Source organism: Megalobrama amblycephala, linkage group LG21 (genome assembly GCF_018812025.1).
Source record: "Megalobrama amblycephala isolate DHTTF-2021 linkage group LG21, ASM1881202v1, whole genome shotgun sequence".
NCBI lineage: Eukaryota > Metazoa > Chordata > Actinopteri > Cypriniformes > Xenocyprididae > Megalobrama > Megalobrama amblycephala.
In genome coordinates, this window is record NC_063064.1 from 8,201,516 (window position 1) to 8,229,210 (window position 27,695).

General features: G+C 36.3%; 1 protein-coding gene across 1 annotated transcript; it reads left to right on the forward strand.

Moving 5' to 3' along the window:
• The first annotated feature begins 8,305 nt into the window (after positions 1 to 8,305).
• adgrl4 (adhesion G protein-coupled receptor L4) lies at positions 8,306 to 27,032 on the forward strand. The gene is given in 20 exon segments (XM_048172674.1): positions 8,306 to 8,443; positions 10,074 to 10,238; positions 11,382 to 11,429; positions 11,432 to 11,521; positions 13,544 to 13,693; positions 13,809 to 13,867; positions 13,869 to 13,959; positions 14,152 to 14,222; positions 17,606 to 17,773; positions 19,882 to 20,065; positions 21,079 to 21,195; positions 21,295 to 21,371; positions 21,373 to 21,495; positions 21,604 to 21,780; positions 22,483 to 22,686; positions 22,790 to 23,010; positions 23,433 to 23,499; positions 23,853 to 23,944; positions 24,165 to 24,333; positions 26,663 to 27,032. Coding segments are annotated over 19 exon segments (2,217 nt in total). The 5' UTR covers positions 8,306 to 8,443; positions 10,074 to 10,192; the 3' UTR covers positions 26,726 to 27,032.
• The last annotated feature ends 663 nt before the right edge of the window (positions 27,033 to 27,695 follow it).

Genomic DNA, 27,695 nt, shown 5'->3' on the forward strand with positions numbered 1-27,695 from the left:
GGGCTCGCGTGTCGATCTGGCTGAGGAGTGAGAGATGGGTCCATCCCTACCAACCACTCTCTCTCCAGAATGTGGTGTCTTTGAAAAGGTGTGCACTGCATGTAATGCAAATCCAGTTAAGTGCCAGATTGATTCAGTTCTGGACTTCCTGCAGGAGAATTATCAGCAGGCACATGCCACCCTCAGGGTTTATGTGGCCGGTTTATTGGTTTGCCATGCATTGATTGACAGGGTGCCATTGGGAAAGCATCCTCTGCTCACTCGCTTCGTTCGTGGGGTCAGACGGCTGAGCCAAGATCCCTTCACGGGACTTAGGTATAGTCCTTGAGGGTCTGGTTGAGACCCCTTTGGACCTCTAGAGTCGGTGCCTGACAAGATGTTTTCTCTTATGGCTATCACTTCTTTGAAAGAATTGGGGATTTTCAGGCTCTGTCTGTTTCACCATCCTGGTTAGACTTTGCCCCAGGAATGGTGAAAGCAATTCTGCATCCTCATTCTGACTGCCAAAGGTCACTTTCCCGACTGCACATCAGGTCACTCTTGAAGCCTTCTGCCCTCCGCCGTTCACAATTCCGGATCAGGTGAGACTTCACAGGCTGTGTCCAGTCCGTGCTCTTCAGACCTACATCCACCGCATTAGTCAGTGGCGTAAGTCAGAGCAACTATTAATTTGTCATGGAGGCCGAAACAGACAGTGTCATATTGAGTGAGGAATGCTATTGCCCTTGAATATGAGGCGTGCGGTCAAGCTTCGCCAGTAGGGCTCATTGTACCAGGGGGGTCGCCTCTTCCAGAGCTTTGGCAGGGGGTGCCCCCTGCAGTATGTTTGTAATGCGGCAGGCTGGTTCTCTCCACACACATTCATAAGATTTTACAGTTTGGGTGTTCATGCCACTCCGGGCTCTAACATCCTTGAGTCAACATCACAAGATCATGTCTGAGACCTGTCTTGCGTTCTTGTGAGCACACACTACACAACTGTAGGGGTCAAGACACCTCCAGTGCGGTGGCATGGGTGTTCTCATTCCCATAGAGCTGAATCAAGCGCAGCATTAAGTGTAGCTTTTGAAAGGGAACGTCTCGGGTTACCTCACTGAAACCTTTTCCCTGAAAAAGCGGGAACAAGATGCTGCACTTCATTGCCGCACTGAGGATGTCCCAGGACTAATCTTCAGACAAAAATACCTGACGATGCACCTGTATCTAATTATAGCCTCTGATACAGGCACATTCTGATGATGTCACTGCCAGAGGCTATAAAATTCTAGGTCAATTTCATTGACATGTTGCACACATATTCACAGCTTGTCACACCAAAAATTGTGCCCATAGTGCTGAATCAAGCGCAGCATTTTCGATCCCACTTTTTCAGGGAACAGGGTTCAAGTGAATTAACCCGGGATGTTACCATGGTAACAACTGACTTGTTTGTATTACTATTATTATAACAATATTATTATTATTCCAAAGAGGTCCATTATCAGCCTCACAGTGGAAAATGAAACCATATCCGTACCGGCCAGGGGTGCGTTTCCCGAAAGCATCGTTGGTGAACTATGGTCGCAAGTCCCATTGAACTCTATTGGTAACGACAGAACTTACGACCATAGTTCGCTTTGGGAAACGCACCCCAGCTCGGATTGGCACGGAATGTAACAGTTAACACTCATGGGTCGGCCATCGCGCTGACGATACCACCTCATTTTTTTTCTTACCAGTGCGAACGGGACTCAAAATACTCCATCAATTTTGGACATACAAATAAGAGTTATATATTATTAAAAACTGTGGAATGTCTTTTTTTAATTGTGTACATTCACAGGAAAAAACAAATGTTGTGCACTCAGTCACATTCCTCACTAAATGACTCATTATGTGGGTCATTAGGAGCAGGGTCTTAATCTCCTCAGGTGTGAATCACAGCATTATTCATGAAAATTCACGCCTCCTCAAATATGGCCTTCCTAAACAAAAATTTTATATATGTTTTATATGACTGAGTAAGCAAGATGATTTTTACATCATTGTGAAGCAAAAACTCTAGACTAAAATATACAGTTCCTAAAAGTCTTTTGAAAAAAAATGTTTAGTATGTGTTTGGAGGCCTTATTTCAGTGATTTTTTTTTTTTTTTTCAAAAATATACGTATATAATATATTTCATGCATATACGTAATTCTCTCAAAAATACAACACATGTACAATACTTGTTGCTCACATATTATTGTAGCCTAGTTTCTGCTGAAATACAGTTTAATGAGACTTTTGTCATTAATATGTTAATAAGCAACTGAAAAAAGCACAAATGTCAGGGCATGTCAAAACTACTCCAGGACCCTAAATCAGACTCCAGAGGGTTAAGCTAAGAAAACGGTTTGGCCCGACGGTGGAAAAGCGGCTCATGAGAAGTATAAAAGATACACCTGTGATGCCAGAGTTGCACTTGTCTTAGATTTCAAAGGTAAAATGCATAGTCAACAAAACCTTTTTGTCAAATGCATGACAGAAATGTATGCACTGCATGTTCTTATATATTTTTAAAAACAGTTTATTTATTCATGGTAATATGTAGATGTGAATTATGGTAATACCATATGGAACAACTATTTATTTATTTATTTATTTTTGAAGTTGAGTTGAGAATGGTCTCTAGGCTTGTAACCTACAAACAGGACATCTGTACATTTGTTTGTTGCAAATTTACAGACAATACAATTGAGATGTTTACATTTGCTTGTTGGGGTAATATTGCTTGTCAGCTGAAAACAAAGTTTCCGATTTGTATTAGCATAATTGCACAAGTTTTATAGTTAATAAAATCTTTAAAAACAAATTACATTAATTATGCATTGATTTCCCTTAATAAAAAGTAAATTGAGTAAAATGGTGTAAAAGGTGTGAGTGTGGATTAGTGATCTGGCCCCTTTGTATGAAGGAGAAAAAATGTTGGCCCTTGTCACTATCAAAGTTGCCCATCCCTGATGTAGGTGATCACAAAACAATGGAGAAACTCCAGGAACACCTCGTTCACAAACCTTTGGAAGACAGAAGGGGTGTTAGCCAGCCCATACGGCATAGCTTGATATTCATAGTGGCCTGTAGGTGTTAGGATTATGGTTGTCCACTCGCCCCCTTTCCTGTATCCGAATGAGGTTGTAGGCACTCGAAGGTCCAGCTTTGTAAATATCTCCAGAGCTGGTGGGACTTGGGGAAGAGGATAACAAAATTTTGAAAGTCACTTTGTTGAGAGCTTTATCGGTCAATACAAGGCCTCAAGCCTCCGTCCTTTTAGGCCACAAAGAAAAAGCTTGAAGTGACGGGACGTACAGTAGATGGGCAAATGTGAACCTGTTTTAAAACCTCTTCTATCTTCTACGTAGATTGTTACCTGTGTGACCTCCTAATCTGAATAAAAAGAATGCAAACTTCAAATCTGCAGGATTATAATGTTGCAATGCTCAGTTTTGCTCAGTTTTGTGTGATGTGACATTACAAATAGCATTTTGAAATGCAATTACACATGAAATCGAGCTTATAGTTGAGTAGAATATGTTTCATTTAAACGTCTTAAATTGAAAGTATTAGTATAACATAAATAAAAAGAAAATTAGTTTAGTATTAGTTGGAATGGTCTTTTGTATCAGTATCTGATAACTCAAAGCAAAAAGTCAAATGATAAGTCCCTGTTTTACTCGCAATAAACTCTTAACCCCAAATACAGAACAGAGCATTAAAATTCACCAAAAACAATTCCAATGCCCTCCAACATTTAGGCTATCGTTTCATCAGAATATGATGCCTGTCTCATACGTATGTATGTGCACACAGGAGCACAATGGCAAGTGGAACACATCCTCTTGCGGGCACAAAAAGTGTCTTCCTTGCTTCTTGCTTTCAGGTTTAAAATGAGCTACACGTCACAGGAGAGCAAATGATGCATTTGTCCACACTTGCTGCCCATGAGGCATGTGCAAATTCGCAAGAAAAGTGGTTCTCAAAATGGAAATACTGCCCTTAAACTGCAGGGAATATGGATTAGTTCAGTCAACTGTGGTGAATCTCAGGCAAAGACAGGCAAGACAAATATATTTATGAGGCTTTGAGGCAGGAGGGGCAGTGCTTTATAAGGACTGGTCTTTGAGTGCTTACTCATCTTGAAACTTCAGTCCCAGAGAAAATCGCAATATACAGTTTAATTTGTTTAGAGTTTCGCAACCATCAATTTTATCCTCAAAGATGGTCCAGACTTCACTACAGCACCAGCAGACTATTTTGCTGTGGCTGTATAATGTAGGCTCACACGCCAAAGTTAAAAGGATCTAGGTGCAGCTTTATTTGTGAAGGCGAGATAGAGGACATGAACAAAGACAGCCATGAATACTGACTTACAAAAACCACACTGTCATAAAGGGAAAAAAACATCAAAATGGTTTGTTTATTTTACTCTTTTATTATTATTATTATTATTATTATTATTATTATTATTATTATTATTATTTTAAACATAAAACAAACATATTTTTTCCTAGTGTAATATTTGAAGGTTTGGCATAAGGGAAAAACTAAAGGTAACATGCAAAAATGTCAAATCATTGTTTTGTCTGCTGTGAAAACCTGCCTGAATTAAAATGTCACAACTGATCCGCCCTAAAAATTAGTGTCTAAACAATGCATTTCAATGTTCTGGTTAAAATCTACATTCATTATATAGCTGATTCTTGCCTGATTGTATGCCAGTGTGGCTTAATTGTGTTTACTTGTTTCCCAGTTGCAAAAATATGATGTCACTGGAATTTTAGTTTAGAGGGGACAATTTGAACTTGATGTGTGGACATTTGACTAAATAACGCAGGGTGTCCATATATAGGCTACAGTGCATTACCAATACCAAGGCTACACTGATTTGATCAAAATACAGTAAAAGTGTAATACTGTGAAATATTATTACAATTTAATAATAATAATATTTGTTTTTTACTTTAATATATTTTTAAATTAAATTTATTCCCGCAATGGCAAAGCGGAATTTTCAGTAGCCATTACTGCAGCCTTCAGTATCACATGATTCTTCAGAAATCATTACTGATTTGGAGCTCAAGACATGTAGCATATTATTATCAATGTTGTAAAAAGTTGTGGTGCTTAATATTTTTTTGTGGAAACCATTACAATTCTTTCAGAATTTTGAGATAAATATAAAGAAAAGATTTTAAAACATTTATTTGTAATATACAGTATATATATATATATATATATATATATATATATATATATATATATATATATATATATATATATATTATGGCTGTCAACGTTAACGCGTTAACGCATGCGATTAATTCAAAATCCTTAACGCGTTAAAGGTGCCCTAGAGTTGAAAATTTAATTTATTCGGCATAGTTAAATAATTAGAGTTCTGTACATGGAAAAGACATACAGTGAGTCTCAAACACCATTGTTTCCTCCCTTCTTATGAAAATTTGATTTGTGCAAAAGACCTCTGAAGAACAGGCGAATCTCAACATAACACCGACTGTACGCCCCCAACTTTTGCATATGCCAGCCCATGTTCAATGCATTAGACAAGCCAGTATTAACGTCTGGAGCAGCACAGCCGAATCAACAGACTTTATGCAGGTAAGCAAGCAAGGACAATAGAGAAAAATGGCAGATGGAGCAATAATAACTGACATGATCCATGATATCATGATATTTTTAGTGATATTTGTAAATTGTCTTTCTACATGTTTCGTTAGCATGTTGCTAATGTACTGTTAAATGTGGTTAAAGTTACCATCGTTTCTTACTGTATTCACGGAGACAAGAGCCATGTCGTTATTTTCATTATTAAACACTTGCAGTCTGTATAATTCATGAAAACAACTTCATTCTTTATAAATCTCTCCAACAGTGTGCAGTGTTAGCTTTAGCCCCGTTAGCCGAGGCATACTATAAAAAAAACTCATTCAGATTCAAATGTAAACATCCAAATAAATACCATACTTACATGATCTGATATACTGCATATACTACACTTTGTAAAGATCCATTTTGAGAGATATATTCAGGGTGCGATTTGTGAAAAAAACAGAGGGGGGGATGTTTTTTTTTTTGAAAATTTGTTAAAAACCACAGTGGAGCTATATACTATTTTTGGCAGGTGTTGCAGAAACATTTTTACAAAAAATCTTCTGATTTAACCTTGAGATTTGAAGTATTAGCTTAAATCGAGAAAAATAAAAATAGCTTTTTTTAGCAGCAAACACTCAAGATGGGTTTGGTGCACACAGGGGTAAAAAGTACCTCATGTGTACAATGAAATATACGGCTGTATCTTTAATGTTGTGGGCCTATTTTTTTCTGCTGGAGGTCCTGGACATCTTGTTCAGATACATGGTATCATGGATTCTATCAAATACTAACAGATAAAAAATCAAAACCTGACTGTCCCTGTTAGAAGTCATATAATGGGCTGTGGTTGGATCTTCCATCAGGACAATGATCCAAAACAAACATCAAAACCAACACAAAAATTGGTCACTGAACACAAAACCAAGCTTCTGCCCTGGCCATCCCAGTTCCCCTAACCTGAACCCTAAAGAAAATGAGTGGAGTGAACTGAAGAGAAGAAGCACCAACATGGAAGCTGGGAATCTGAAGGGTCTGGAGAGATTCTGCATGAAGGAATGATCTCTGATCTCTATCAGGTGTTCTCCAAACTCATCAGGCATTATAGAAAAAGAGTCAGGAGCTGCTATTTTGGGAAAAGGAGGTTGTAAAAAGTATTGAATAAAAGGGTATGATTAATTGTGAGCAGTGTGTATTAGAGAAAAACATTTCTCTCATAATGAGATTTTCCCCCCATTTAAAATTATTTTTCTCCAATGAAAGGTTGGATTTTTGTAGATATTTTTAAATAAAATATCAAAAGGATTAACGATGCAGATTTATTTTCACAGCCTTCTTTGGTCATACTTACCATGGGTATGAATCATTTTGAGCACAACTGTATATATACACACACATATTATAAATGTCTATCTTTAGGTTGTGTCATGTTTAGCAGTTTATAATAAGAAAGTGCAAATTCTTGAACTGCAGGTTTTAACCCTTTTTGTTGTCTTATACAAAATTAGCCACAAGGGGGCAGTCAAGATAAACCATGTGACAACTTATTTAGTACTTACAGTAAACACCATCCCAGTACAGAGCGGAAGTGTTGGGGGCAGAAGGTCCCGTCTTATTGTTTGAAGGCAGGAGGAAAAGCCGCACCCTCCGTCTTGCTGTCACGGGGTCACACTGGGATAAAAGTTACAGAACACTGTGAGGGATCTGTGTTCATGTTACAGTCATCTTTATTTAGTCTATCTATTTTAATAAGTGGCAAGTACTTCAAAGTATTGGCTGTAAGCTTTTTTTACGCTGTTACTGGTCAGGAAATATATACAGTTTATTGATCATATGTTGACGCCTGTAGTGGAGCATGTCGTCACGCTATATGGTGTAAATGTAAATGTATGTGTATGTAAATGTATTATATGCCATTTATTTGCTTTTCAGCTAAATTTAAATGATAAAAAATTATGAAGACACACTCACACACAAAAATATTGTCTATATATAGAATGTAAAAAGAATATTGTCTATATATAGAATGTAAAAGAATACATATTTGTGTATTATGTAAATGTATTATATGCCATTTATTTGCTTTTCAGCTGAATTTAAATGATAAAAAAAATATGAAAACACACACACACACTCACACACACACACACACACAAAATATTGTCAGCATTAATCTGACAACATGCCCAATTATATATATATATATATATATATATATATATATATATATATATATATATATATATATATATTTATAGAGAGACAAACCAAAAATTATGCAGACATTTTTTATATTTTTTATTTATTTTTACTAGTGGGTGCAGGGCACTATAGTTCATTTATGTAAGCCAGGACAGCAAAATAAAGTAAACTGTGACATATTTTACCCAAAAATTCTTTATACAGTGGACTACCAGTAAAATATAATTTATATGGTAATTTAAGAAAGTAGTTTAAGAAAATAGTAATTTAAGAAAGTATCGAACTTGGTGTTTGAAACCAAGATACAAAACCACAGATAGGGAAAACAAGCATTTGTGTAATATGATGTTTTATGCTAAACTTCACAGTTTCTAACCATGTGACATAATGTCTGTATTTCATGTGCATTCATTTTTGAAAATAACTTTATTTCTATAATATATTTATATCTGTATTTATCTTTTTTTTTATAGCTTGGTTTTCAAGTGTGCTGGAACCATGCAGATTTGTTGGCATTTGCCAGTTCTGTCACCAGAATGCCACCTGCACTGATTCCAAAAATGCCTGCTACTGCAAACAAGGGTTCACTGGTGATGGAATCAACAATTGCCAGGGTTTGCCATTTATTTTATTACATTAAAACAAAATGCTAAACACACCTCTGTGCTTTTGTTATTAGTGTAACAAAGTAACAAATTCAATCAGAAAAGATTGTGCTATATGAGTAGTTTATAAATCTTGTAACAATATGTGGGTCCCACTTTATATTATACATAGTCTTTATTTACGTACTAATATTTAAATTAATAATTTTGATACAATGCACTTATTGTTAACATGCATGTTTTACATTGTACTTATATTTAAAAAAAATACCTGCATGTAATTACAGCTGCAATTACAGCTGTCACGGGTCACACTGGGATAAAAGTTACAGAACACTGTGAGGGATCTGTGTTCATGTTACAGTCATCTTTATTTAGTCTATCTATTTTAATAAGTGGCAAGTACTTCAAAGAACTCTGAACTTTCTGTGCATTTAACTGACATGTTCCACTAATGTTTGATAACCAGAAAGTGTCTAAATATTTTTGTTGTAATATGTTTTATCATTAAAACCTAACAAGCTTTTTTTGTGAAATGTGGTACTTAAAAAGTGTGCTGAAAAATCAATAATTGTGGGATCTTTCTGTGCATTTATTGAAAACTGTGATTAGCAGTCTGAGATTATTTCAAATGCAAGAAAAATTCTTCTGAGCCACATCAACTTATGCAAACTGAAATTGTAGAATTTCAGACCTTTTCACAAGCACACTTTTTAAGTACCAGATTTCACAAAAAAAGCTTGTTGGGTTTTAATGATAAAACATGTTACAACAAAAATATTTAGACACTTTCTGGTTATCAAACATTAGTGGAACATGTCAGTTAATATCTGCTAGGACACCTAAACTTGAGAAAACTTCATAATAAAAACTTCACCTACAGACCAGTTGGTAAAAAAAAAAACAAAAAAATCAGTTCAAAGAAATTGCATCAATAAAAGTGATGCATATAGTGAGAGAAAATCTCTAAAGTCATTTGTTTGTAGATGCCGCTTGGTTTGACATTTTGTTATCTAATGCAATGATATTCAGACTGTTTAAGTGTCAAAATACTCTTTGAGACTGCTGGCATCTAGTGACCAAGAAATAAAGGGACAGTATTAAGCAATCCTGAAACAAAGGTCAAAGTTTGTCTTTCAGCTTCCCCTAGTGGGTTCTTCTAGTGGGTGTTGTGGTTCAGCCAGTCCTCGGTGGTTTTGTTTCTTATCTTCAAACACACATTTCTTGCAGACGTCTACAACAAAGAAGTCTGTGGTTAAAAATACCTCCACCCAACTCTGATACCTACACTCTGTTGATAGAAATTTCTATAAAGTGTAAAGTTTTTGGCTGCAAGAAATGTGAGCTATTTTGTAACCAAATAATATAAGCAATAAAACTTCAATGACATCATCAAATAAGCAAATATGTGACACTGACCATGTGGACAACTTTGTACTTGCTTTCATTGAAGCACACAGATTGGTAAATTCTCAAATCATACTGGATGACATTAATCTTCAGGTTGCACAAACTCATTTTCTAGTGGTTCAACACATTTAGACTTCAGAAATCATCAGTAAATTGTTTGTATGATTGTGTACAGTGTAGCGTTGTGTGCGTGAGGATGAGCTGTTGTGTCCCTCTGTGTTTTTGTGAGTTGATTGAGCCGGACAGGAAGGGTCAGGATTAGAGAAACAGGAAGCTGACATAAGGAAGTGTTGTGCGTCACACAGATATTCACTTACTGCTTAAAGACGTTCCAGCCTCACCTCCGAAATGGAGTTTTTCCACAGTTCTCCAATGAAACTCTTGCTTTTCGCTGGTAAGTCACTTTGATCACCTTCTATGATCTAAATACACTTACATTCCTCAATTGATGCTTTACTTTTTTATTTATTTATGTTGGAAAGACTCATAACATAAGAAATCTTGATAAATAAATTAAATGCATAATTAATAATAAATAAATTAAATGCAAGTTAAATACATACAAATAATTTTCATCACTATTTCTCATACTTTTTATTCCAGTTAATACTATTTTTTAAGATATCTTTATTTTTGTCAGTAAGTTTCTGTACTTACCTTAAAGTATTGGCTGTAAGCTTTTTTTTACGCTGTTACTGGTCAGGGAATATATACAGTTTATTGATCATATGTTGACGCCTGTAGTGGAGCATGTCGTCACGCTATATGGTGTAAATGTAAATGTATGTGTATGTAAATGTATTATATGCCATTTATTTGCTTTTCAGCTAAATTTAAATGATAAAAAATTATGAAGACACACACTCACACACAAAAATATTGTCTATATATAGAATGTAAAAAGAATATTGTCTATATATAGAATGTAAAAGAATACATATTTGTGTATTATGTAAATGTATTATATGCCATTTATTTGCTTTTCAGCTGAATTTAAATGATAAAAAAAATATGAAAACACACACACACACACACACACACACACACAAAATATTGTCAGCATTAATCTGACAACATGCCCAATATATATATATATATATAGAGAGAGAGAGAGAGAGAGAGAGAGAAACCAAAAATTATGCAGACATTTTTTATATTTTTTATTTATTTTTACTAGTGGGTGCAGGGCACTATAGTTCATTTATGTAAGTCAGGACAGCAAAATAAAGTAAACTGTGACATATTTTACCCAAAAATTCTTTATACAGTGGACTACCAGTAAAATATAATTTATATGGTAATTTAAGAAAGTAGTTTAAGAAAATAGTAATTTAAGAAAGTATCAAACTTGGTGTTTGAAACCAAGATACAAAACCACAGATAGGGAAAACAAGCATTTGTGTAATATGATGTTTTATGCTAAACTTCAGTTTCTAACCATGTGACATAATGTCTGTATTTCATGTGCATTCATTTTTGAAAATAATTTTATTTCTATAATATATTTATATCTGTATTTATCTTCTTTTTTTTATAGCTTGGTTTTCAAGTGTGCTGGAACCATGCAGATTAGTTGGCATTTGCCAGCCTGTCACCAGAATGCCACCTGCACTGATTCCAAAAATGCCTGCTACTGCAAACAAGGGTTCACTGGTGATGGAATCAACAATTGCCAGGGTTTGCCATTTATTTTATTACATTAAAACAAAATGCTAAACACACTTCTATGCTTTTGTTATTAGTGTAACAAAGTAACAAATTCAATCAGAAAAGATTGTGCTATATGAGTAGTTTATAAATCTTGTAACAATATGTGGGTCCCACTTTATATTATACATAGTCTTTCTTTATGTACTAATATTTAAATTAATAATTTTGATACAATGCACTTATTGTTAACATGCATGTTTTACATTGTACTTATATTTAAAAAAAATACCTGCATGTAATTACAGCTGCAATTAATCCCTGTGATTTGTGTTGGCGGAGAACAAATGCTTAAAATAACATTAGTCTGCAATGTTAAAGGGATAGTTCACCCAAAAATGAAAATTTGATGTTTATCTGCTTACCCCCAGCACATCCAAGATGTAGGTGACTTTGTTTCAATCCATATTAAACCCTGCGGCTCTTGACGACACATTGATTGTTCTAAGACACGAAACGATCGGTTTGTCAGAGAAACCGAACAGTATTTATATCATTTTTTACCTCTAAAACACCACTATGTCCAACTGCGTTCAGCACTCGGTTAGTGAGGTCTGATCACGCTCTGACAACGACAGTGGGTGCTTCTCAATTCTTATTTGTGCATCCTCGTTTCCTTTCCTTGCTTCCTTTCCTCGCATCTTAGCTCCACCTCTTCAGGATGCGAGGGAAGGACGCAAGGAAAAGATGCGAGAACGTAGGAATTGAATCAAGTGAAATTATATATCCTCGCTCCCTTTAGCGTCACTTCAAAGCATCATCAGCTGCACTTCAGGGACCTATCCATATGTTAATAAAGTTTGGTTATTTAAAAAAAATATATAATAAATGTTAATAAAGCAAGATGCCCCATTGAAATATATGAGGTATAAAGTTTATTTAAACTGTAAAAGTAAAGCATATATTTATATTATTGTGACAGATATATTGTGATAAGATAATTTATACATGCGTCATGTTTCTCGATGAGAAAGACTTCCGCAAAGGATGCACCTGTGTATCCTCGCTCATGACTCCTCGGGAAGCCTCCTCACTCCTCGATCCTCGCCTCCTCGCGGTGCAATTAGAGAATTGAGATGTCCTTCAAGATGGCTGAGCTCGATCGTTTTCCTGGTCATAGGATGGAGGACAGAGGAGCGAGGAGACGAGGAGGGATATTGAGAAGCACCCAGTGATGTCTCGCGCATATACTTCAATGAGTGCATCACTGCCGTTGTCAGAGCGCGATCAGACCTCACCAAGCGAATGCTGAATGCAGTTGGACATAGTGGTGTTTTAGAGGTAAAAAATGATATAAATACTGTTCGGTTTCTCGGACAAACCAATCGTTTCATGTCTTAGGACATCAATGCGTAGTCACGAGCCGCAGGGTTTAATTTGGATTTGTCTATGCAAGGTTTTTCAACTCTTATTGATCCAAGTTCCCATTCACTCCCATTATTCGGCTGACAGACGGCAACGGTTGGAGTTAAAAATCATTTGTGTTCTCCTGAAGAATAAAAGTAACCTACATCTTGGATGCGCTGGGGGTAAGCAGATAAACATCAAATTTTCATTTTTGGGTGAACTATCCCTTTAATAACTTCTTGTTTATTGGGCAGCTGTATACAAGCACTCTAACAATCATGTTTTGTTTTTGTTTTTAAATTGCCTTCTGAGACAAAATCTAGAATCTAGCATCTACCACCTGTAGCAACCAGTCAGAACGCCCTAAAAACTACCCACATCATAGCAACTGCTTCGCAACCACACAGAGCAGCTTAGTAATAGTAAGGTTTGACTTCAAATTCCCAAGTATTCAAACTACATAAGACACTTTCAGAAAAGGCTTTGTCAAGACAACATTCAAAATTTTCTATCCTAGTTATTCCTAATATATCTCTCTTTTGAATATTCTCCGGTCTTACTGAAACACTCAGGTAAAACAATTGGTTTATCAGATGCATATAACTGCTACTTAGTTTAATAAATTTGCTTATCTGACCCTCACAGATGACAATGAGTGTGAGAATGTAACTGGAATATGTGACCCACATGCCAACTGCACCAACACTATTGGACATTACTACTGTACCTGTTTGCCTGGATTCAAATCAAATGGAAAGGAGAAATTTCAAACTAATGATGGGACCAACTGCACAGGTATGAATGGCTCCAAAAGGCATTTGGAAACTACATAAAAATGTATGAATGCCAAGAATAGTACACTATTTACTCTCTATCATGAATATAAGCAAGGCTATTATTTGAATTGTAGATATTGATGAGTGTAAGGATGCTGCTGATAGATGTGGACCCTCTTCTAAATGTCACAACACAAAACGGCTCATTCATCTGCTCATGTCTGAGAGGTTATACGTCCCCAGCAGGGCCCTGGTTCATGCCTAACAGCAGGGCAAACTGCACAGGTGAGAAAAGTTACACTGTGCTCTCAGTTTAAAGTGGATAATCTTGCTGTGAATACATTTTATTTTCTCCCACATGCTTGTTTGTACATTTGGACATATTTAAAAGCCTTTTAACTCTGAATAAAATGTAAACTTTTGAATAATGTACATTTTCCATATATTTGCATTTACGTGTTTCTGTGTTTGTGTCAGAAAACCCAAAGAAGCACTGCCATCAGGACCACAAATGTATTAAAGAAGCTGTTAACAACACACTGCAAAAAGTGAGTTACATTATTAACATTAAGTATTAGTTTCACAAAATAATCCTACATTATAAACATTTTTATTATTATTATATCGCTAGGTATATAAATGCCAGCTACTTGACAAGTTTTTTTGCCATTATACAGCATATTATACAGAGAAATATAAAAAAATATATATTTTCTGTCCCACTTATAATTTTTTTAAGTGTTTTTAACCTACTAAATTTTAACATTTAAAGGGTTAGTTCACCCAAAAATAAAAAAATAAAATCTGTCATTAATTACCCTCATGTCGTTTCAAACCTGTAAGACTTTTGTTCATCTTCGGAACACAATGAAGATCTTTTTGATGAAATCTGAGAGATTTCTGTCCCTCTATAGACAGCCTATGCAACTGACACTTTGGGCCCTATTTTAACGATCTGAAACGCAAGTGTCAAAGCGCGAAGCGCAAGTAACTTTGTGGGCGGGTCTCGGGATAAATGGCTCTTGCGCCCGGCGCAAATCTAAAATGGGTTGGTCTGAAGTAGCTTCATTATTCATAGGTGTGGTTTGGGCGTAACGTGAAATAAACCAATCAGAGTGTCATCTACCATTCCCTTTAAGAGCGAGATGCGCTCGCGCCATGGCGGATTGATATTTACATGACGGAATTTGTTGGCGGAAAAGCTGAAATTGCCTGTTAAGTGGCCAGTCAATCTTTCAGTCGTCTGCGTTGGATGCAGGCTTTCAAAAGCTCCGCGCGATGAGTCGGTTAATATTATGTGTGTGTGTATTGGCACGATTGTCCAATTAATTAGCCATGTTCATCATTATTTGTAATAGCAGGCTGAACTGAAAAAGGTACCTAATTCTAATACACGCAAGACTATTCATCATTACATTTTTATATTTTTGCCTACACAATAATATTCTTTTACACTATAATCCTTTGGTTTTTAATGTTTGGCATGTTTGTGTGATGCGCATCCCTGTGTGTAATAAGCAAAGTCAACGCGCACTGTGGACGCGCCCAGAGGTGCAGTTTCTACCAACGCGCTCTAACAAAAAAATATTGCGCCATTGACTTTAGACTAGGTTTTTTCTGGTCAGTGGCGCAATTGTTTAATGGAACAGCAAAATAGCACCAGGGATTGTTTGCGCCGGAACACGCCTCTTTTTTGCGTGAACCGCCCAGGGAGCCAAGTTCATTCCAGTTTAGCGACGTGCTTCTGTGGAGGGAAAAGCGCGCTTTGCGCGGGTGCAAACTAGGAATGACACATGCGTCGGTGTACAAAGTCAATTGCGCTGGGTGCAAGATAGGGCCCTTTGACTCTTCAAAAAGTTCATAAAGAGATTGTGAAACTAATCCATAAGAACTGAGTGGTTTGGTCCAAATTTTCTGAAGCGACACGATCGTTTTATATGATGAACAGATTTAATTTAGGCTTAGTGAACACAGGCAAACAGAATCACAGAAACTAAGCAGAGACAGAACATACATGTTACAAATGCATCCTTGCAAAATGTACACAGAAATCCTGAAAAAAATGTACACAGCATAATTAATGTTTCATGAGCTGTGGAATTCAGTGTTTTAGAATGAGTTCTGAAGGATCATGTGACACTGAAGACTGGAGTAATGGTGCTGAAAATTCAGCTTTGCCAACACACGAATAAATTACATTTTACTATATATTCAATATTTTTTGCTGTATCTTGGATCAAATCAATTTCCTGCTAACCTATGGCCTTATAAGAAAAGTATGAAAATTTACTGTAAAACCTGTATATATTATGAATTATAAAGATGTTAATGCATTCATAATGATTTCTAATCTTATTTATAATCTTATTCAATCTCATTATCAATTATGTGAATAATAGTATACGCAATTGTAATAGTTATCTTTTATGGGTATAATGCACTTTAAACCCATAATCAGAGTGCAATATTAATAATGTATTAATTATAACATAAAGTGGCCCTTTTTGAATTTGGTTTCCTAAGCACACTTAAAAATGCATGAATGATCACAAAATGTTAGCGCATATCTCATAACTAACTTCACTTTTATAGCATGAGTCATTTATTCCAACTGGCATGATGGTATTTTTGTGGATAGATTTTTAAATGTGACATCAGTATACAAATATTTTGGGTTAAAATATAAAATGGGAACATTAAAACAATGAGAAGTTTAACAATGTGACGGCGTTGTAATTTTAAAAGTCTTGTGTGTGTAATAGGTCAGTGGCTTGTACACTCAGTGATGACTGGAAATCTTGTGACTAGAATTTAGTCACGTCTCTCACAAATGTTTTTCCTCTCACCTTGCTGAGAACAGCTTTTGCTCAGGAAACAGCTGTTCTGGAGGTTTTGTCATGATATTTTTGTCATATACCAATCAGGATGGACAGAGTATTTCAGGAATGGTGTGAGAGGCCACACATTCATAAACATTTATTTTATTTTATTTTATTTTATTTTATTTTATTTTATTTTATTTTTGTAAAAAGGGCAAATCAATTTTACATTGTGCTTCACATTCAGGAAATGTATGAAAATATTAAAACTAACAACTATAATACTATAAGACTATAAGTTATATAGGCTAATTACCATAAATTATAGTATAATACTATAATGCTAAGCTATTGTATATTAGCTTAGTTTTATATACTAGTATTATGCTTGTTTGTTTTAATATTGTAATACATGTGTAAAAATGTGAAGCATGTTTTAAATTAGTTTGCCCTTTAAAAAAAAAAAAAAAAAAAATATATATATATATATATATATATATATATATATATATATATATATATATATATATATTTATTTATTTTTTAAATTAAATGAATGAAACTACGAATGTTAATGTGTGGCCTCTCACACCATTCCTGAAATATTGATGACATTTCCTTACATCCTGATGACAAAAATCTCAGGACAAAACATAGGTGCTTTTAGGTCCTCACAGTTTTCAGTCATTAATTGTAATGTAAGTGTGAGGAAATGGCGTCCTCTGCTGGCAAAGTTGATTTGCAGTTGCAGTTGATTTGCAGTTCCTCTCATAGCAAATATCAAAAAATTACTTATCTCATTTCAGCACCATTTAAACTAATTCTATTTTCTTATTCTCTGGTTGATACTAGCCTTGTTAGAAGCTTATTTGACTTTATAAACTACAAAAGACTAATCATGTTATGAAACAAATTTGTCTGAGGAAGTTTATACATTTTCAGAAATGTTTGAATGTGCTTGCTGGTTAAGGCCTATGATATAAGCATGTTAGAACATCTGTGTATTGTCTCATTCCCTGTAATATATGATCTTTCAAATGCTGTCATTAATATTGTATCATATACCTTCTTTGATTGAATATTAAAACTTTTTCTCTCTCTCTGGGTTGTAGATGATTAATTTTTCAACTCCAGAGCGTCTGAAAGAGATAAGACATCAAACATCAGCTGAACTCTCCCCTATTCTCCTCATATCATACATTGAGGCCATGGCCAGCCGTAAACTAGGCGCTGGAGATGAGTCTAAATATCCTGAGGAACACATCGATGAAACCATCACGGTAAATTATGTGCCATTTCACACACAGGGCATGAAGTAAGAGAGAAACACACCTGACAGTTTTAATAAGCCTGAATGGTTTACAACACAAAAGTTTAAAACAGAAAACTTAACCCCAATGTGTGTGTATATTTATGTATATTATAAAATGATATTTTTCCCCCAAAATTGTACTTAAGTAAAGTGAATTGCCCTGATGTTATATCATAAGAGCCTAATGTTAGCGTTATCCAGCTCCGAGGAGGTGGATAACATGAGCATTGAGGCAGGGGATTTGTTGGATTCGCCACCTCTATCCCCTGATTATGAGGAGCTGGTGGAGGTTGTCACTTGTATAGAAGCAGGAGGTCCATCGTAAAAGCAAGCTGACCTAAGTAGGTCAGCCAGTGACAATGTTTTCAATTTTATTAATTTAGATAGTATTGTGACCCAAATCTGATCCGAGGACTGGGTTGTCATGATTGATCTAAAGGACGCAAACTTCCATATTTCCATCCTTTGACCAATGAAGGAAGTTCCTCAGGTTTGCTTTTGGGGTCAAAACTTACCAGTATCAGGTCCTTTCTTTTGGCCTAGCACTGTCCACTTGCACCTTCACAAAGCTCTGGGTCTGATAAGACTCCTGGGCATCCATATATCGATGACTGGCTAATTCTAGCCCAGTCTCAGGAGATGGCAATTTGGCATCGAGATGTTGTCCTCACTCACATAAGGTGCTTGGGGATAAGACTAAACTCAAAGAAGAGTATGCTTTCTGCAGTTCAGAGGACAACTTTTCTAGGAGTAGTTTGGGACTCGTCTACCATGCAAGCATGTCTGTCACCTGCTTGTTTCGAGTTGATTCTCTTAGTTGGTTCCTCTTAGTAGTAAGCAGAATCAGGCTAGGCCAAGCCGTCACTGTGAAACAGTTTCAAAAACTTTTCATGGTGGATCCAACATAATTCCTTTTTGTGCCTTCTGTTCATGAGACCATTGCAGTGGTGCCTCAAGTTTTCCCCGAGCGGCAACCCATGTTGCAAGAACAAGGTTACACGCAGATGCCTTTGTTCCTTGGTGATGTGGAAGACACCTCGGTATCTGTCCCAGGCACCTGTGCTGGGGTCTTTGTGTCATTCCAAAAAGGCTAACGGTCCTAGACGTCTGCTCAATTCGAGGTCTGTGAAGAGGGCATCATCTCTCTTGGCAGTTGGCACATAAATTGCCTGTAGATGATGGCTGTATTTCTAGCTCTGAGGTACTTCTTCCCAGATCTCAGAGGCTATCATGTTCTTGTATAATGTCAGCGAACCAAGAGAAGCTTAATTTGCTTTGCCCAGTTATGACTTATGGAGACATAAAAAAAAACTACCCTATAGGTCGTTTTTCAAGCACCTTATTATGACCTATATTTACGTTTTAAAGTCATGCGCCCTCTAGCTGGCATAAAAATAATGACAGTGTCGTGTTACCTCTGTTGCTATGAAATGACATATGACTGTCCTTACCAATCAAAACGCGTGTTCATTTAAATGCAATGTGTGGACTTTTTACACCATTTATCCTATTTCCATTTTGCAAAACTAATTTTTTTTAAAGCACATGCGTTCCCTGGGGTCGAACCCACGATCGCATGATTGCATATTGTTATTGCAATGCTCTGCCAATTGAGCTACTCAACCTGAAATAGGATGTGGATAAATAATTCATTAAAATTAAAGTGTCCTGTTGACGATAGGGGTGCAACTTTAGCAAATGCTCCTATGGGTCATATTTCATGAATTAAAATGAAAGTGTCCTGTTGTTGATAGGGGCGCCACTTTAGTAAACGCTCCTATCGGTCATATTTCAGGGAAGTGACAAACAACCTATATAGTCGTATTGGTTGGAGAACATGTTGGACTTATGTTATGACTGCTGAGTGGCGTAAGACTGACCAGCTGCTGGTTTGCTTCAGTTCACCCAGGCAGGGTTCCCCAGCTTACAAGCAGACCATTAGTAAATGGAATTGTGGACACGTTTATAAGGTTTTATAGCCTGGACCTGGACTATATACCAGTGCTCTCATCCCTAAGTTACATTCTGGTTACAGTCGTAACCTGAGACATTCTGTTTTCTGTATTTTTCTTGTAGAATTTGGTTTTTATTGTGAATAACTTAGTCGAAAAGGATGAAAAGGTGGAGTGGGACAGGATAAATGAGGATTTGAAGAAGTATTACATCACGACACTCCTTCACACAGCAGAGAAGGAAACACTGGCCCTGTCTTCTGGATACACACACACTACGCAGATGCAGGTGGATGCCGGTGAAGTAGGTGAGACTTTTGTGGCCTAAGAAGAGACAATAAAAACAGGGCCCAAAGTTAATATGAGGGAATATTCCACATTGATTTTTCACAGGTGTTTAACCCATAATAGATTAAATTATGCCTTTTATTGTGTTGCATTTAACACTCTTAATAAAGGGTCCCAATAGAGTGTTTTTTTTTTTTTTTTTTTTTTTTTTTTTTTTGTTCTGTTTTGTTTTGTTTTGTATTTTTGCAATGTAAAACAAGAACTATGTTGGGTCCCCCAAAAAAACCTTTGAGTGAAAGATTAATTTTTTCTTTATTTGTGTGGAGAACATGTTTATAATCTGAAGATCCTTCTTCTTTAACTAAAAAGAGCCTTTTGTTCAATGGAAAGGTTCCATAGATGGTAAATTTTTTCATTGAATGATAGATGGCAAATCATGAACCTTTATTTGTATGAGCATAGGGTTTAAAAGAAATGTCCATAAACTTAATAGATAATATCCTGGAATAAAATTACCAGTACATTTTCTGTTTTCTATGGATTTTTATTTCTTACAGTGCATGATTTATTTTCATATACTGTAAATCATAATCTTTCTGACAGAACAATTACAGTATACACTATTTAAAACAATGAACTGAAAAATAATGTAAAAACCTCCTAGTTAGTTAACTGTATATATTGAATGGGAAAATGTAATTTGTTCTAAAATACAACAAGATTAATAGCTTTTGGAAATAAAAAGTATGAAAATATTCAGAAAATAATGATTGAATAATGTTTTAAATTATATTAACAATAAAATCTTACATTATTTTAAAACAAATTATTTATTGTTATTATTATAAATAAAATGTCCTTGCATGGTGAATCACATTTGATTGTTTTTTTTTTTTCTTGTGATTCCATAATACCTGAAGCATTGTTACGCTGTACATTGAATTTACCAGTGTTTTTTGTTTGTTTGTTTGTTTTTTTGTTTGAACCTGCATTTGACAAAAAGTTGCTAATCATTGTGTTGAATGATTTCCAGAAATGAAACTATACACTTTTGAACCCCACCAAGCACATAAGAATTCAGTTTCAACCAACATCCAAGGGAACTCCATTTCACTGACCCCTAAGAATGCAAAAAACAAAAGCAACAACGGTTTGTAAATGTTCTTAAAAGTTCATAGCAACTTGAATACAAATACACCAAATTATTCAAATGCATGTCTTTTTTTTTTTTTATCTTTCTCTGTTGTAGGCAGCACCTCCATTGTATTTCTAATCTATAACAGTATTGGGGATCTTTTAAAGCCAACTGATGACCCTGGTGTGGCCAGATTACTCTCGCTATGCAGCAGCGGGTGAAATTACAGTTAATTCACCAGTAATAGCAGCAGCCATCAGCAACCCAAAGACATTTGCACTGAACAATGTGACCTTCACTCTCAAACACACACAGGTGGGTTTTTTGTTTTTTTGTTTTTTTTTTTGATTAATTAACTTGAAATAGTTTGGGCTTTGAATGTCATTTTAATATGCATTGAACAAATTTTGCTTTTTCATAAAGGAGATAGATCCTGCCTATGATGAGACTAAGTGTGCATTCTGGGAGTATTCCCAGAGCATGATGGGACACTGGAGTTTGGACGGCTGTACACGCACTCATGTGAATTCCACTCATACTTCATGTTCCTGTAATCACCTGACACACTTTGCTATTCTCATGTCCTCTGCTCAAGCTAATGTAAGTCTGAACTACTGCTTCCCTCAGCTGTCCTCCTTGCAAAATAGTTATTTCTACCTGATCTGACCCTTTAAAATGATTTTACATTACTATTCAAAGGTTTGGGGTCAGTACGATTTGATCAAAGATTGATAAAGGTTACAGTAAAAATATTAAGCAACACAACTGTTTTCAGCATTGATAATAAGAAATGTTTCTTAAGCATCAAATCAGTATATTAGAATTATTTTTGAATCTGTGACACTGAAGACTGGAGTAATGACTGCTGAAAATTCAGCTTTGCCATCACTAAATTACATATTAAAATATATTATAATCAAAAACATTTATTTTAAATTTTAATAATATATTTCACAATATTAACCTGACAAGAACTTTTTACTTTGTAAAAAGCAATGATTTATGTTACCTTTAATTATGTGGTTTGTTGAGAAAAGCTGGCAGACAATAAAACATTGAAGCAGGAACCCAAACTATATCTAGGAATCTAAAATATCATAGTCACTTTGGGCATCATAACAGCCAAATAACAATATGCTATAAAACCACCCAGAAGCCTCACTCACCTTTTCTTCAATGTATGCTATTATTACATTGTAAATCCAACTGACTCTGAATTTGTAAACATGGTACAATTAGAGAAGAATTCACAATTTGGTTTTAAACAATCCTAAATGCCTTTTCCTGTTCTGTTTTATGTAGTTGCTTGCGCATTATAGCGTTCTGACGAGGATAACGCAGCTGGGAATGGTGATCTCCTTAATATGCCTGTCGCTGTGTATCTTCACATTCTGGTTCTTCCGAGACATTCAGAACACCAGAACCACGATCCACAAGAACCTCTGCTGCAGCCTTTTCATGGCTCAGTTCATCTTCCTCATTGGGATTAACAAGATTGCACACAAGGTTCACTCCTCTGACTTTATTAATGTGTCAGATGGCAACATAAACTCTGTACAAAAGTAGTGCAATGTAGTGTTGATTCATGTTTGTTCACTGTGTGTTTCAGTGGTTCTGTTCTCTTATCGCTGGCCTGCTGCACTATTTCTTCTTGGCTGCATTTGCTTGGATGTGTATAGAGGGGATCCATTTATATCTCATCGTTGTTGGTGTCATCTATAACAAAGGTTTCCTCCACCGGAACTTCTACGTATTTGGTTATGGGAGCCCCGCAGTGGTCGTCGCAATATCTGCAACACTTGGCTATAAATATTATGGCACCAGTACTGTGTAAGTTATTAGAATTTAAATGTAGTGATATTTGCTAAGAAAAGCATGACTATTACTTTGAGAAATCCACCTTTTTTTTAAACATGGTCAACATTAACTTGCAAAGCTTCCGGTATCTTCCAGTTATTTTAGCTGTACAAAAATTGTTTGTAATGCTGCTTGATATTGCAAACTGGTAGTTGTTTTCAAATTAGATTTTTTTCCTGTTGTAATAATAAACACACTGGTTTGTAGCGCAAATAGTCACCATAGGTACTTTATTATTCTTCTAGTTATTTACTGTACCTCTAGTGGCTAACAAATTGGAATTCTCACACATTCACAAAAATAAGGTGGATAGTATAACACATATTTTCTTCAAACAATGTAAATCTAGGTTTACAATAATTGTAATTATTTCATATTATTAATATCTTGTTAAGGTGTTGGCTGAGCACTGAAAATAACTTCATCTGGAGTTTCATAGGACCAGCCTGTCTGATCATTCTGGTTAGTATCTCCTCTTGTTTTAGTGTCACGTACAGTAACATCCAGTAACAACACAGTAATATAGACAGTCTATAACCCATTAATACTCGTCTGGGCTTACATACACTAACAAAACCCTTTTCATTAGAACTATGATGTAGTTTTAATACAGCAGATTAAATTACCACAAACAAATCTAGATAAATTGATATCCAAAATGTAATTTAATTAGAGCTCTCAATAAATGTAATAAATAAATAAATAAAAAATGATATGATGTTTAATTAATCAAACAAATTCCTGCATACAGTTCATAGTGTACTTTCTTGTTGGATAAATATTACATCAAAGCCAATTTTCCCTCTCCCTCACAGGTTAATTTGCTGGCATTTGCTGTGATCATCTTTAAGGTTTATCGTCACACTGCAGTAAAGAAACCTGAAATCAGTCACTATGAAAATATCAGGTAAATAAATCTTACATAATTTCCATGTACATGTGGACATTACATGTGACTTAACTTGGACTCTGTCCTTTATATCCCAATTTTCAGGCTCTGAGTAAATTTTAATTTTCTTTCTAGGGCATGTCAGGGTAGCCAAATACTAAAATTACTAGTCAAACTGCAGCCTGAAAAATGTTCCAAACATATTTTTAACATTTGCTATTCAAATATTTTTCCACAGGTCTTGTGCAAGAGGAGCTATTGCTCTTCTATTTGTTCTGGGAGTTACTTGGACATTTGGTGTCATGCACATATTATATGAGACCACCCTCACAGCGTATCTCTTTACCTTCGCCAATGTGTTCCAGGGGATGTTCATTTTCATATTCCTTTGTGTTCTATCCAGAAGGGTAAGGTGCACACTAATACAGTTCCCACACTAATACAGTTCCCTGATGAGGGAACTCGACGCTGCGTCGTGACTTTGACGCTATGGGAATGCCCCTGCATAAGCAGGTCTCTGAAGCACGTGTGGAAATGTCAATTTCACTGGCCAAAGGAGAGGTCAGGTGATGTAGCGTAAGTGTGTCATCAAGACTATAAATAGGCACCTGAAATAAATGTCATTAGCTTCTTTGTCTTTAGGAAGCCGGATGTTTGAGAGACCCTCTATGAGTCATAAGGGTTACGTGCAGATGGTTCTTACATTTCTCTGTAAAAGACCCCGGTGTTGCCTAGGGTCCTACTCTTATGGCATGTTGCCGTCGCAAGACTATTGCCTATCAGATGCCTGTTGCTAATGGCTCTGTTCTGGTTGACTCAAGTCTAGTTCTCGGATCTAATATATCTCCTGGAAGGCTCTCCATGGGAGATTCTGACCAGGTATGGACCTTCTGTCTCAGACTCGGAGTTTGATTCTCCACCCCTGGCCTGATTTGGAAGCTGTGCTTTGGCCAAGAACTGTACCAACTCATAGATTCCAGTCTCTAAACTGAGGTTATTGAGACCATCCTACATGCTAGAGCTCCCTACAGAAAGAAACTTTATGCCCTAAAGTGGCATCTCTTCGCATCAGGGTGAACCCAGCACCACGTTGACCCAGTCCACTACCCAGTTGGTTCAGTGCTCGAGTTCTTGCAGGAGCGTCTTTCAGCAGGGCTGTCCCCTGATATACTTGAGATTACGTTCGCATTGATGGAGCTTCAGTGGGGAGGCAAGCCCACGTATCTTGTTTTCTATATGGTGCCAGATAGAAACTTGTTTTCTGTGCAATGCCAGATGGCTGAGGCCTGTCTGCAGACTGCATGTTCCTTTCTGGGATCTTCCCATAGTCCTGGAAGGTTTGTCAGAGGCTCCGTTTGAGCCTATGTAGTCAGCCTTAGAGTGGTGTTATTTCGCTTAAAAGAGTAGGATATTTGCAGGTCCTCTCAATAGCCTCGTCCTGCTTAGATTTTGCCTCTAGACAGGTCAAAGTTATACCTCACCAAAGGCTGGCTTATGTTCTGAAGGTGCCTTTCTCAACAGTTCCTTCAGTCACTCTTTTAGCCTTCTCCTCTCCTGCCACTTGACTTGATGGAGCAGGAGAGTCTTCACCTCTTATGTCCAGTCAGGGTATTAAAAATTTACGTTGACCACTCAGGCTTGTGGCATGATCAACTGTTGGTCTGGTTTGGGGGACGCAGCAAAAGTTCCCTTGCCACCAAGCAGTGTTTGTTGCATTAAATTGTTGATGTGATTTCTTTTGCCTATGACATGCATGGAATGGCTTTGCCTCTAGGACTTCAAAGTATACTCAACTTGGAGTGATGCCTTTTCTAAATCATTATCTAAGGGTGCGCCTTTACAAGATGTTTGTGCTGCGGTAGGCTGGTCCTCTCCGCAAACATTCATGTGGTTTTACAGTTTGGACATAGATTCAAACCCAGGCTCTCAAGTCTTTTTGGGTCAATCCTTTCAGTCATAGCGTACTTCACAACCTTGCTAGTCAAGCATTTTTTAGATTGACTATGAGGTCTGTGGAATGGCTTCACCTCTAGGCATCAGAGCCCACTCCACTAGAGTGTGGCCTCTTCTAAGGCATTATCTAATCATGCACCTTTACAAGATGATTGTGCTGTGGCAGGCTGGCCCTCACCTCAGACATTCATAATGTTTAACAGTGAACATGGATTCAATCCCAGGCTCTCAATCCTTCTGGGTTAATCTGCTCTCTGGGCTACAGGGCTTGTGTGTATGCATACTTTTCAGCCTTGCTGGTCAGACATTTTTTTTTATATGGGGATGTGGGAATTAACATTCCCATTGCGTCAAAATCAGCGTTGAGTTCCCTCAAATGTGAATATCTCTGGTTACGTATGTAACCCAGTTTTATGAGAAGAGAACGAGATGCAGCGTCCCTTTACCATACTTTATACATGCCTGAGCATCTTCCTTCAGTCAGTAAGAATCTGATGACATTTATTTCAGGCACCTATTTATAGTCTTGATGATGCAATTATGCTGGTCACCTGACCTCACCTTTGGCCAATGAAATTGCTGTGTTTCCACATGTTTTAGACACCTGGCTTACACAGGGGCATTCCCATAGTCAATGTCATGATGCAGCATCTCATTCCCTAATTTAAAATAAAAACTGGCTTACATATGTAACCAGAGACGTACATTTCATTAATTCTCATTCAGTATTAATGTTTACCATTTTACACCTTTAACTGCAAATGCTTTCACTTTTATCATCAGATTCAAGAGGAGTACTACAGATTATTCAAGAATGTTCCATGTTGTTTTGAGTGTCTGCGATGAACTTTATCAAAAGAGAGATTAACTTCAGCGCCAGTCTACAAATGCTTTTAAATCTAAGCACTATAAAGATGTACTTATGAAAATTTGTGCAAAAGTTCCAATATATTTATTTTTTGAGAGAAATGTATTAAAATGTAATAAAAACTAAAATGTTACTGAACACTATGATATAGAAGTTTTATAACCAATTGCATTCAGCAGCTAAAAGACAGTCAATAGCAAAATATTTCTTTATTTCTGACAATTTATTGACTAAGATGATTTTGTATGTACTGCATTCCAGACTAATAAAAACATTTTCCTCCTTTGATGTGTTCATGTCAGCCTAAGTGCAGAGTTAATAACTATATTAAATATATAGTAAGGTTAAACAAAGCCGGTAAGGACAAGCAGGCAGGCCCCTAACCCTGAGACAGGAAGTCATAAAGGATAGCTGGGTTAGATAGAGAACTGTGGCAAAACACAGAACAAGGCTAGAAAACACTTAAAAAGAGAAATACAAGCACTAGAGCAAAGGGCACATCCTTTGGACAGCAAGAAACACAACAAATAGAGAGGGAAAAATATGAGGAACAAGTGATGCGATTAACAGAACGTGAACTAGACAAGGGCTAATTGAGGGATGTGTGGCAGAAGGAAAGTGGGCAGGACAAGGGGAGCACATGGCAGACATAAAAAAAGGCTGCATTCAAAAGCTTAGGCATTAGGCAATGATATTACAGGCAGTGTTTGCATATGAAACTGATTTTGAACAGACTTCTGAAGAAGTTTAATGGTTTAAGCATCTACAATAAAATAGAGGGAGGATTGGTTATAACCAAGTAAATATTTAATTGCTATAATACTAATTTATTGCTAGAAATGACATTAAAAGTGGAAAAAGTTGGTCAAAATTATACATTTACACAAACAAACAGACGCCACTTTTATTTTTTGCTCAAATGTCAAAGAATCGAATGCACATAATAAC